At 43.1% G+C, this 12426-nt stretch overlaps 1 protein-coding gene across 9 annotated transcripts in view; it reads right to left on the minus strand.

Moving 5' to 3' along the window:
- Positions 1 to 4761: 4761 nt before the first annotated feature.
- npas1 (neuronal PAS domain protein 1) overlaps positions 4762 to 12426 on the minus strand; it is a 442697-nt gene continuing 435032 nt past the window's right edge. For all 9 annotated transcript variants that reach the window (XM_072549368.1, XM_072549363.1, XM_072549362.1 and 6 more), the window contains 2 exons: positions 10118 to 10233; positions 4762 to 8361 (listed from right to left, as the gene is read on the minus strand). In XM_072549368.1, the coding sequence (XP_072405469.1) occupies positions 7016 to 8361; positions 10118 to 10233 (1462 nt within the window). In that variant the 3' untranslated portion in view covers positions 4762 to 7015. The remainder of the gene's footprint in view (positions 8362 to 10117; positions 10234 to 12426) is intronic.

Genomic DNA, 12426 nt, shown 5'->3' on the forward strand with positions numbered 1-12426 from the left:
TAATTCCACAGGTTAGATCCTTAGCAACTGAATGTTTTATCATAAATGAAGTGTGCATGTTGCTGACTGGGCTAATATATTGCCCATCATGCAATTAAGAATCCATCACATCGTGGATGTGGAGTCACATGTTGGCCGGATCACCTGAAGGACAATAGATTTCCATCCCAAAGGACAAGAGTCAACCAGATTAGTTTTTAAGATGATTGGCAATAGTTATATGGTTACCATTAGGCTGGCTTTTATTAATTCCAGATTTAATTTAATTCAAATATCACCATCTATTATGGGGGGATTTGAACCCATGTTCCCAGACCACGAGCCTCGGGTTTTGGAGCAATGATCTGCCCAATGTGATGAAAAGCAGGTTGACAGGATTGATAGAGTACCGCCTCAGTCCAAGAGAGAGATATCCATCAGGATTCTGCTAACTAGGATACATGGGAGAGGAATCCCTTTATTATGAATTTACAAACAATAACTAGATTATCCTTTAACCCTTAAAACTACCATGTAATGCATATCCATTGTAATCATGAACTTCTTCACTTTAAAAGAATGGAGTGGAATTAACTTTTGGAGCAAAATTTGAATCACATTGAGGTCCCTGCCTCCATATTAACGGTTATTTGCAGGATGTGACAAGACTGCATTCATTTACCATTCCTAGTTAGCCCTTGATTCAACCTAGTTGCGTGGCTCTGGAGTCACACAGAGGTCAGATTGGGTAAGGACAAGCAGATTTCCTTGCTTAAATATGGGACAGACTGATTTTTGGTCTCTCAGAGAATCAAAGGATAATTGGGAGCAATATGGAAACTGGAGTTGAAGCCATGATTGGATTGAATGGCAGAACAGATTTGAAGGACAGAATGGTCTACTCCTGCTCCTAGTTTTTATGCCCATTGATAATTCCAGGTCATAAAACTGAATTTAAAAACTGTGAAATTTTAAAGTGTTCAGACTGGAAAACTAATTCAGTAACATTGTCACTATTCTATCACACCCACAAATAACACAGGTCAGTTTCAAAATCAGGCACAAGTACTTCAGCTAAATGTATTTGAATACAGAGAAGAATTAATTAAGATATGTTTAATCTTGATTGAAATTCATAAACTGATTTGAGACAGTCTATGTTTGCCTTGGGAGAGGGTGAGTGGTATGGTTTGAGCTTTGGCAATGGAGGTCAGATTTAAATGTCTTGATGGATCCATAAGTCAAAGACCAGGCCAGGCCACAGTCCACCAGTTGATAATTACTAAGCTACTGTGTCTCAGTGAGCAGTGCTCTTGAGCTCAACTCCCATTCCTGCACTTAACCTGGGCTGATACTTGAGTGCAGTACTGAGGGACTGCTGTATTCCTCGAGATATCATCTTTCAGATGACACACTAAACCACTCAGGCTAATAATAAAAGATTCTGCAGCTTGAAGAAAAGTGGACTGATGTAATTAATTATTCTTTGCTAATAGAAGGCACCTGCTTATTAGCTGATTACTGCTTCTGGAATCTTGCTGTACATAAATGACCTGTTGTATTTCCGATTGCTGTGCCTTACAGAGTGAGAAATGCTTTGGAACATCCTGGGTCGTGAAAGGTGCTATATAAATGCAAGTTGATCTGTACAACAGGTGCCTTAAATCTGCAGAAGCAACCAGGAACTCTCTCTGGTTATAAAAACCATAAACTGCATGTACATGGAGGTCCACTGGAATCAATACTTGCAACAGATCCCAACAGTTGAAAATAAAACCAAAGTTGAAACAAGACACTCAACAAAAATGCTATCAGCAAAAAACACAGCAAAAAAGAAAATTAATATAAAAGATCATTTAAGTAAAAATTATATTCAGTTGAGGCTCATTAAGAGATGTTAACGGTGGTCACCCCCATGTGAGGATTTTCAAGGTTATGAGCCACAGGCAATGGCAGGATCAACGGATTTCCAGCAGTGATGGCAAAAACATTTAAATTATTCAAATATATTAATAATGTATTATATATTAATATATATTTGAATAGAAACAATGTACAAGAGTATGAGAAAAAATAGGAGGTTCACACTAAATCATAATACTGATTGGAAGACATGATAGGCTGAATGGCCTCTTCTGCAGCATGACACGTCTGTGGACACCTTGAGGGATGAGAGCTACTTATAAGTGGAGGATTCTTTTGGAAAAGGTCTTATTTTACCTCTTAGCTCATATAAGGGAGTCAAAGGGAAACCACCTCGTATTCTTTTTTGCCAAGAAACTGGGCTCCTTGAGTTTGAAACTGGAAGCAGCTAGTGTGGAAAGCACGAGATTGCAGGGTGCAGAGGAATGATCAGAGGATCAGTCCACCACAGCAAGAAATGTACAGAATCACCTAAGTAAACAAAACTGACACTCAATAGCTTTACAATGGCAGTATTCTAGCTACTGAAAACAAACTGACCTCTGGTGGCTGAACACTTCATGGACGCTACGGCAGTCTAAGGGCTAAATCCATGTTACAGCAAGAAATAAATTCTGCAGTTAACCACCATCTGCTGGTGCAAAGTAGATATTGCACATTTTAAAATACAGTTGTAAAAGCTGCCCGATTAAGGGGATGACTTTAATCTCTAAATGCGAATCACACTTTCTTAGATTAAGTACATAAGCGTTTAAATATCTCTGAGAAGAACAACCTGTATTGCCAAAGCTTTTCATCTTACACTCTTCAGGACAAATGCAAGAATGTCAAATTTCAAATAAACACAATGATGAAGAAAAAATAGGAATTTGTTCTCTGAAAATAATAGGAACATGTTCCTTTCTTGTGCCTTTTTTTGGAATTACCAGGAAATGTGGGGAAACTTATCATTCATCATTGCTTTCTCCATGTCAATCCTTGGTCAGAGTCAACTTGCTAATCAATCAACACTCTTCTGTAATGCAAACTGTTGTGATGGTCTAAAGTTTGGCATTCTTGCATTTGTCCTGTTGAGTGCTTTGGCAACATGTCTCACTTCTCAGCAATAATCATAATTGGTTGCTAATTTCCACCAAACTGAAATTGGGTGCAAAAGTTCTTAATTCCTGAACTGATAAAGTATCTAATTTTACTCCCCTTTGGATGGGAAGGACTTTCCATTGTTTTGTGTAAAACTGTTCATGGCTTTCAAAGGGAAATTGGGCAAACCACATGAAGAGGGGTCCAAAATTGCAGGGCTACAGGAAAAATACAGGGTAGTGGGACCAGCTGAGCAGCTCTTACAGAGTCAGCATGGGTCAAATGGCCTTATCATTCTTAGATGAGCTTATCGCCCTTGGAGCACAAGACATTGAGGGGAGATTTGACAGTGGTGCAAAAAGTTCTGACAGGTTTAGATTGGGTAATGTTCCTCATTCTCTGATGATACCAGGATAAATGAGACACAAATTTAAAATCTTGGCCAAGCAATGCAGAGGGGATTTGATACAGATACCTGCAAATTGCTGCCTACTGTGATGGTGATGGAAGCAGATCTGATAAATGATTTGAAATTGGGATGTGCACTTGAGCTTGCAGAGCTGTGGGGATACAATGGGAAAGTAGGAACAGCAGGAGGCTCTATAGCAACACAGCTTGGACATTATGGGCTGAATGGTCTCTGTACTGTTATTACGCTATGATCATGTAATCCTGTGTCTTTACTCATGGATGAAGTTGCAGCCCTCTGCAAGTAGTTTAGTGCTAATGTTTGGTATTTGGGATGACCTATTATAATGGTCAGGCAGGCAGGTGTTAGGTATAGGTTGTGCAATTTCTTTGGGGGGGGGAATGAAACAATCACAACCCCCTTGTTCTTTCAAGCTTAATTAACTAATTAATATTTCTCAATCACCCTACTCTGCCCTGCCCTACCTCTGCCAAAATTAATCCACACCTGGGTGTTCATCATTGCTGTAACAAGATGCCTCAGACCAATGAATGACAACTTGTGAAATAATGTTAAGAAAGACTAATTCCTACTGAACGCAATAAACAGTCAACAACACACATCTTTCCACCATAAACTGTGGCTTCATAAGATGTGGTTGCATTGCATCAACTCTGAGTATCAGCAGTGCCTCAGCATTTCGGTGCCTTACCTTAGAATCCAAAGGTTGTAAATTCAAATCCCATTCCAAGGAATCAAGCACATAATCTAACCCAGTTCCAGTAGTGAGGGAATGCTGCAATGTCGGATGTTCCATCTTTCAAGTGACATCTTAAAACAGGGCCTTTCTCAGGTAAACGATCATGTGATCCAATGTCACATTGAAAGAAAGACAGCCATAGACCAATATTTATCTTTCAACCAACATCATTAAAACTGACCTGTGGAAGCTTGCTATGCGCAAGCTTCTTACATTACAATAGGGACTGTACTTCAGAAGTACTTCATTGATTGTAAAGTGCTTTTGGGTATCCTCGGATTGTGAAAGGTGCTAAGTAAATGTATGTCCTTTTAATGTGTCTGCTTTCTTTGGAAAGGCAATAAGCAATTTCTGTTTTGTCTCACAAAACATAAACCTCAAGAACAGTCTTACCATTCCAAGGACTTCAGCTTGTACCAAAATCAAGGGTGCACCCTTCCCCATCCTTTCTCGCTGCAAATGGCTTTGAGGATAGGGCAATTGTACTGATCAATATTATACTGGCTCAGATTTACCTCATTCAATCTCAAACTTGCATTGACTTGGCCAATCTTTGATAGGGCATTAGGTATGGGCACTGCAATTGGCAATTGCACCCCCCCCCCCCCCGCCCATGTCAAACAGCACACAATGACCATGCCACCTGGTCTTATTTCCAAAGGAAGCTGACAGAGGTATGGAGCAAATCTCACTTAAATGTTTCAAGGAAAAAATTTGGGTAAAAGTTAAAGGTTGGAGATATCACACTCTGTGATTCTGCACAAAACGTAAAGATCACATTGCAGGCACTATCCCTGCTTTTCTCACTGTTGACAATCTGGGGTCATCTGTGACTTGTTAAATTTGGAGGTTTTTAATAGAAAATCAATAGAATCACAACTTTTACACCCAGTGGTAATTTCTTCTGGTTATGAGTTGGATACAGAATCCATCTACATTGTCCCCATAAAACACTCCCAGGATAGGTATTGCGCAGGGTTAGAGACACAGTAAAGTTTCCATTAAAATACCTCAACCATATATCTTGACCCCAATTCTGGAAGAGCTACTACACTCATCACAATCTGTCATTACCTGATGAAAGACCGGTTTCCAATTCACATACTGTCCTTCATCACAGCTGAGTAAGGAAGAGTGAGATGAGTATATGAGCAAGAGGTCAGGGTGAAATTAGTGAACCAGAATGTTCAATGTTATTTGACTGTTGCTGTTGCCCTCTCAGTCTCGCTCCTTTCCCCTTCCACAGCCAACTCTCTCTTAGTCCCTCTCTCATGTGTTTCCTCCCAGCATGGAATGAGCAACTGATTGGTAAGAACAACTGTATCACAGGAGTCCAAACTTGTTCCAAATACCCTCTTGGTCTTTTTGCCCAAGATTCTGACAAACCAACCTCAGGGTTAATCCCCAATGGGCTAACTAGTCAATTTCACGTCATTACGTTGATCCTTAATCCCCATCTTCACTTTTAAATCTTTACTAAAACTAGTAACTCACAAATGTGCTTGATGCCCAGGTGCCAGCGCTTAATGTGTAACTCCATTCTGCCTGCCCTACACACCTGTTCCTCCCCCAACCAAGGGTTCTAAGTAACGACCCCAGACTGGCAATCGAGTGTGATGGCGAAACCTGGATTGCTCACCTCCCCTCTGCGTGAGTCAATAACAGATGACATGGATCGATCGTGGCATTGCCACTTGAAGGGTATGCCAATCTTCACCAGTACTGTTACCTCAAAATGATTAAAGGGAGGGAAAAACGCCAGTTAAGTCCCCTGCATCACCTTCTGCCTGCTGGGAGAAAAGGATGTCTTCTGAAATTTGTAGCACTGATTGGGAGAGATGTAGATAAGCCACCAATGTCCAGGTCATGATGCACACCCACAATGGTTTAACATGAAAACCCTCCACTATAAGTGTTCAAGTGACTCCTTTTCTCCCCACATCCAAACCTTTACACCTAACTCCTCAGTTGCCTAACCCTTACCTACCCCAGCCCATTTCCCTCCCAAGGATTGATACCGACTGGTGAGGGATAGGCTGGAATCATGAACCAGTGTTAAAGACAGTGCACATTTCCCAAAAAAGGTACCGGTCTGTCCCAAAAACGTCTCAAATACCAATTACAACAAGACACCATAATAGCCATTTCACACCACTGGGTCAAGCCTTATTTGCAATCCTCCCATCCGTCCCAGGGAGAGACATTTCATTTCAATTTCCCTTTTTACAATCTTAACCGACTGACTGTACAGTATACACACAGCAGGGCCAAATGGACAATGACTAGACAAGGCTCAGGCCACAGGCCCAAGGTGGATGACGAGCGGGCAAGGTCTGAGGACACAGGCCCAAAATGTTTGCTACAAGTTTTGCTTGGTCACTCTCTTGCTCTCCCTGTGACTGTCAGCTTTGTGCTCAAGTGGCGCAGAGAGGAGGGGGATGGCAAAGTCAGAGCTTTATGGCGCAGACTGAGACACACCTGCCCCATCCCACCCTCCATCCAACAGGATTCCCCCCCACCAACTTCCTTGGGGTCATGGGGTCATGGAAGTGATGGCACCCATTGGCGCTCTGTCTGGTCAGCGGCGATGCCTTGGGCTTCTGTCCATCTTCGATTGGACTCTCCTTCCAAGAGCCAAAAGAAAAATAAGTGCTTTTGCTCAATGGGATTTGAAGAGATTGGTTAAAAAGAAAGTTAAAATAATTGGGAAAAAAAGAACAAGATCAATTGTCTCCAGAGCAAAACAAATAAAAAATGGAGGGCCGGTGGGGATCAACTTTGAGCCTAGTTTTTTAAAGGATGTAGGAGATTGTCCCTTTCTCACACTCAAGAGAAGCCGCCCAAGGGTGCAGAGTCAAAAGAGGTCAATCTTCCTTGCGTTCCAGAGTCTGGGGGGCATGGATACTGCCCATGTTCATGGGGAAGGGAAGCGTGGAGAGCAGGGCCTCGGCCGTCGTGAAGACGCTTCCCGCTGGCACCTGGGTCAAGCCAGCTGCGCCGACGGGGCTGGTGAAGGGCCCCGCCATGTTGAGCCGCTGGACGTGATGGTAGATCATCTCCACTTGGGCTTTCGAGTCGGCGGCACTGCCACCACCGCTGCCAAAGGCAGAGGCATTGAGGTCCACAAAGTTGATGGCAGCGGCAGCCGGCAGCAGGTTGCCCTGCATGGCCAAGGCGACGTCAGCCGGCGCATAGCGGATGGTGCTGGTGGTGTAGAGGCCCTGAGTCGGGGGGCCGCTGCTGCTACCACCGACGACGACGGAGGAGGAAGGGGAAGGGGAAGGGCTGGCTCCACTCACAGGGTGAGGGGTCACCAACGGCAGCACTGCGTGCAGCCGCCGCTGGTGCACCATCTCAAGCTCACGTGCATAGGCTGCTGCCTGGGCCTTGTCCTCGCGGGGAGAGCCTGACAGAGGAGGCGACAGGGCGTCCGATGACCCCCCTGTCCCTGCTCCTGCTGCCAGGACAGACCGGGCTGCAGGGGGCGGCGTGGCGGGGCTGCTAAATGGAGTCTTCTGCCCACCACTGGCATCGGCGCCCCCTGGGGGTGTCAGCACGGAATCTGGGATAGCGACGTGAAGAGCTGGCACTGGGTGAAAGTGCTCAGAGGTCGCCAAGCGGTAAGGCAGCTCGCTCCTCATGACTTCACGGTTGGGCGGAAAGTTCCAGATGGCGCTGTTGTTGTCGAAGTTGACGGGCTGAACGGCTTCAGTTTTGATCTTGAGGGGAGAGATGCGATCAGGTGCGGGTTTGGACGGGGCCCGACCTCCGCCACCTCCACCGCCAAAATTGGAGGCACCAGGGCTCGGTGAGTCTGATGACTTGGCCCTCGCGGCCGAGCTCTCGCGAGGCCTCCTCTTCCTCTTTAGGTACTGGGGCTTGCTGGCCAGGCCGCTGCTCTCATCCTCCGAGCTATCAGTGTCCCCATCACCGCCACTGGGGAGGGAGCTCCGGGGCTCGCGTGCCACTGGCCGCACCTCGCCATCCCCCTCGACCTTCATGCGCTTGACCTTGGACAGGACAAAGCTCCTCCGCCCGGTGCTCGGCCCCTCACTGTCCGAGTCGTCAGGCAGGCTGGAGTCACTGTCGTCCTTGGCTGAAGTCAACTCTTCCTCTGATTGGCTCGCTGATCGTTTCCAGCCTTCTGAGTGAGGTGCTGCCAACTTCTCATAATTGCTTCGCTTCCCAGTGTCTTTTGGATTGTCCCTTTCTACAGTGAAACAGAAGAAATCAAGGAGAGAGATCAATATGTGAGCAGCATTAATGTGGTGCCAAGAAACTGACGTCCTTCAGGGAAGGAAATCTGCCAATGAGGACTAATATTCAATGGAGTGTGGAAGACTGGGGGGCAATCTCATGGAAACCTGTAAAATTCTAACAAGTCTAGGCAGGGGTAAAAACAGGAAGGATATTCCTGATGACCAGGGAGTAGAGAACCTCAAGGTCACAGTCTAAAGGATACTGGGTAGAACATCTAAGGCACTTTTTGGTTTCATTTCAGATCTCGCATCTGGAATATTTTGTTTTTGTATTATTAATTCACCTTTTATTTTCATTCTCTCTGCTGAAGGTCCCTACTTAAGCTCTTGACTGGCAATGCAAAGGTCAACAATTCTATAGTGCGATAGTGGATGCAACTGACCTATTTTCTATGTCCTTACCTGGTCTGGCCTATATGTGACTCCAGACCCGTAACAGTATGGCTAACTTATCCAGTTTCTGAAATGGCCTGAACAAGTCACTCAGTTCAAGAGCAGTTAGGGATGGGCAACAAGTACTGGGCTTGCCATTGACACCCACATCCCACGAAAGAATTTTAAAAAGCACACGGTCGATGGACTGCCGTTTTAAAACATTAGCTGATATGATATGGGCATTGCTGGCTGGGTTGGCATTTATTGCACACTCTTAGTCGCCCCTGAACCAAGTGTCTTGCTCAACCACTTCAGAGGGCAATTAAAAGTTAACCACATCGCTGTGGATCTGGAATCACATGTAGGCCAGACCAAGGAAGGACATCAGATTTCATTTCCTAAAGTGCACTGATGAAACCAAATTATTTTTATGACTATTGAGAATGATTACACAGTTGGCATTAGGCTAGGTTTTTATCTCTAGATTTAAAGAAAAAATTATGTTCAAATTCCACCATTTTCCATGGTGCAATCCAAATCCATTTCCCCAGAACATGAGCTTGGGCCTCTGGGTTATCATTATTCCATCATCTACCCTCTTAGAGAGTAGTTAAGAGTCATGTGGTTGACTGTGGATCTGGAATCACATGTGGACCAGACAGAGTACTGATCGCAGATTCCTTCCCTAAAGGAAATGACTGAACCAGATGGATTTTTACATTGTTGTCATGGTCACCATCACTGAGACTAGCTTTCAACACCAGATTTATTAACTGAATTTAAATTCCACTTTTAAATGCCTTCTGCAATAGCTGAGCAGGCCACTTAGTTCAAGAGCAATTAGGGATGGGCAATAAATACTGGTAACACCCATATGCCATGAAAGAAAAAGAAAATTGCTATTCCACTTTCCAAGATCAATTGATCATTTCTGACGTGCAGGGCCTGCAACTAGATGCATTGATCTACTTGAGACTTGATCGGACTTCTGCACATAGCTTTCACCAGCAATGCACTGTACAGTGAAACACTCATCACTTTACATTAAAGCCATATGGTGTCCACTCTTCGTTTTTATATTCAGGTTGCACCTTCTGCATGGTGGGATTTGAACCCGTTAGGAGAACGTTAACCTGGAGTTCTGTATTTCTACATTCGCACTAAACCTTCACCTTCTCTCAGAAGTAGTTGAGAATCGATCACATTGTTGTGGGTCTGGAGTCACATACAGGCCAGATCTAGTTAAGGATAGTAGATTTCCTTTCTGAAAGGGAATTAATAAACCATTCACATTCTATTGATGATGGACAGCACCAGGCAGTTTATTTTTACCTAAGTGTTCTTGGGAATCAGATTCCGAATCCGACAACTCCAGTTGCTTGGAAGATTTAATGGCTGACAATGGAAGCTGGGAGATGTCCATTGGAGTATTTCGGTGCTCTGGTTTGCTGCAAATGGATTTAGTAAAGAGAAAATAATGACATGAACCATACATGAAAGATACCACAAAAAGAAACATTTAAACTAAAAGGAAATAGAGGGAGATTTTGATGAGGTTTTTCAGGGTTTTGGACAGAATTGTCGGGATGGGTAAACAGAAACTTTTTAAAACAAGCACAGAGTTCTAGAGAAAGTCAGTAGGTCTGGCATCAGATATGACTTTTCTTTTGAACAATCAGACTCAAAATGTTAGCTGTTTCTCTCTCCAAAGATGCTGCCAGATCTGCTGAGTTTCGCCTGGTCTTTGTGTTTGTTTCAGCTTTCGAGCATCCAAAGTATTTTGCTTTTATTTGAGAAATCTTTATTCAGCCGCTTAGGGAATTTAGAAGAAAGAAATATTACATTAAAATCAGATCCAAGGCATTTTGCAGAGACATTTAGGAAAAATTCAGAATGTCCTACATATGACAGGTGGGTGTGGGGGGATGATAATTGATTTTAAACAGCAATTAAATGTACACTAAAGAGAAATAAATTTAAAGGATTTGGGGCAATAGAGCGGGGAATGGAACTCATTGGATCATAGACATCATAAACAGAATGACTTTTTAAAAAACTCCATGACTTCTTCACATCAGATCGACAGGTTGTTTGACAGGGTGAGGATATGAAAGGATATGAAGCCAGATGGATTGCAGCAGTTCCAGAAGGCAGCTCTCCACCACCACCTCATGAGCATTTAGGAATGGGTAATAAATGCTGGCCATTGCCAGTAACGTCTGCATTCACTGAATTAATTTTTCAAAAAGCCAAGGCAGATGGATCAACTTAAGATACAAATCAGCCAACATCTAGCTCTTTGACAGTCAGGTTGGGCTGAATGGACTTCTCAAATTTCCATGTTCCAAATCCATTGGGAAAAAAGCTTCCTAGGCGAGGCCAAGATTGGGGTTGGGGTGGTGATATGGATTTGACAGGTGACCACAACACTTAGGGAAATAACTAGGGATGGTTGTGAGAAGAATATAACTGAAGACTTGTGCTTCAAATGATGGGAGTACTGACCAGGAGGCATCATCACCTATCATTAAATGTTTCAGGCATGGTCAATTTTCAACAACCGAAACTGAGTTGCTAAGTTGCAATAGCAAGAGGGAAAACATGCAGAGTCCGGAACGGGTTGAGAGAAAATCGACAGAGAAACCAAGGTTTCAGGATGAACACTGAGTCCTTTCCCTGCAATCCATGTCAAGAAGGTATGAACTAAATATAATGAGGGAATGTGGCTCCTTCTGTTAGGCTGCATGTTAATTAGTTGCTGTAATTAAAGCTTGCAATTAAAGTATAATCATAGCAACTAATGGTTTTATGTTAAATTAGTCACAGCTAATTATTTGTGGTGTGGGGATTACTAAATATTATCGCAGCAATGACATTCATTTTCTGACTTCTGTGGAACAGACGAAAGATGCAGGGCATGTTGTAATTTAAGACTATAAGATTTAGGAGCAGTAGTAGGCCATTCAGCCCATAAGTCTACTGCACCATTCAATGTGATCATGGCTGCTCTGATAATCCCTAATTCTACTTTCTTGCCTTTTCAATGTATTCTTGATTTCCTTACTGATTAAAAATCTGACTATCTCAGCATTGAAAATACTTAATGTCACAGCCCTCTGCGAGAAAGAATTCCAGATTCACTACCCTCTGAAATTCCTCCTCATCTGTCTTAAATGGGTGGTCCCTTTCCCTAAGATTCCTCACAAGGGAAAAACAGCCTCTCCACACCTATCCTGTCAGGTCCCCTAAGAATATTCTATTCTTTATAGATTTATTTATTTAAGAAACAATATGATGGGGAAAATAGTGTAATTAAGCTTCACAATTTGTAATGAGAGGGCTGAGAGTGGAGGCTGTTTCTCTTTTATACTGTGCCATTTTAATCTATTAGTTTGAAAGAAATTTTACGTCCAAGTGAGCAATTTTGTTAAAGTGACTTTAAGCGAGTCTTAGAAACATTTGGACAGTTTTGCAGGGAAAAAATCCACAAGTTGAAATACTATTCTATACATGTACAACACTGTGCATTCCTAGTTTAAATAAAAGAAATACAATAAAATATAGTCTATGTACAATACAGCATTTTAAAGAAATACATTCGCCTAATTTTTTTTAGTTGACTGAATATCATTCGTGGCAGA

Source organism: Chiloscyllium punctatum, chromosome 29 (assembly GCF_047496795.1).
Source record: "Chiloscyllium punctatum isolate Juve2018m chromosome 29, sChiPun1.3, whole genome shotgun sequence".
Lineage (NCBI taxonomy): Eukaryota > Metazoa > Chordata > Chondrichthyes > Orectolobiformes > Hemiscylliidae > Chiloscyllium > Chiloscyllium punctatum.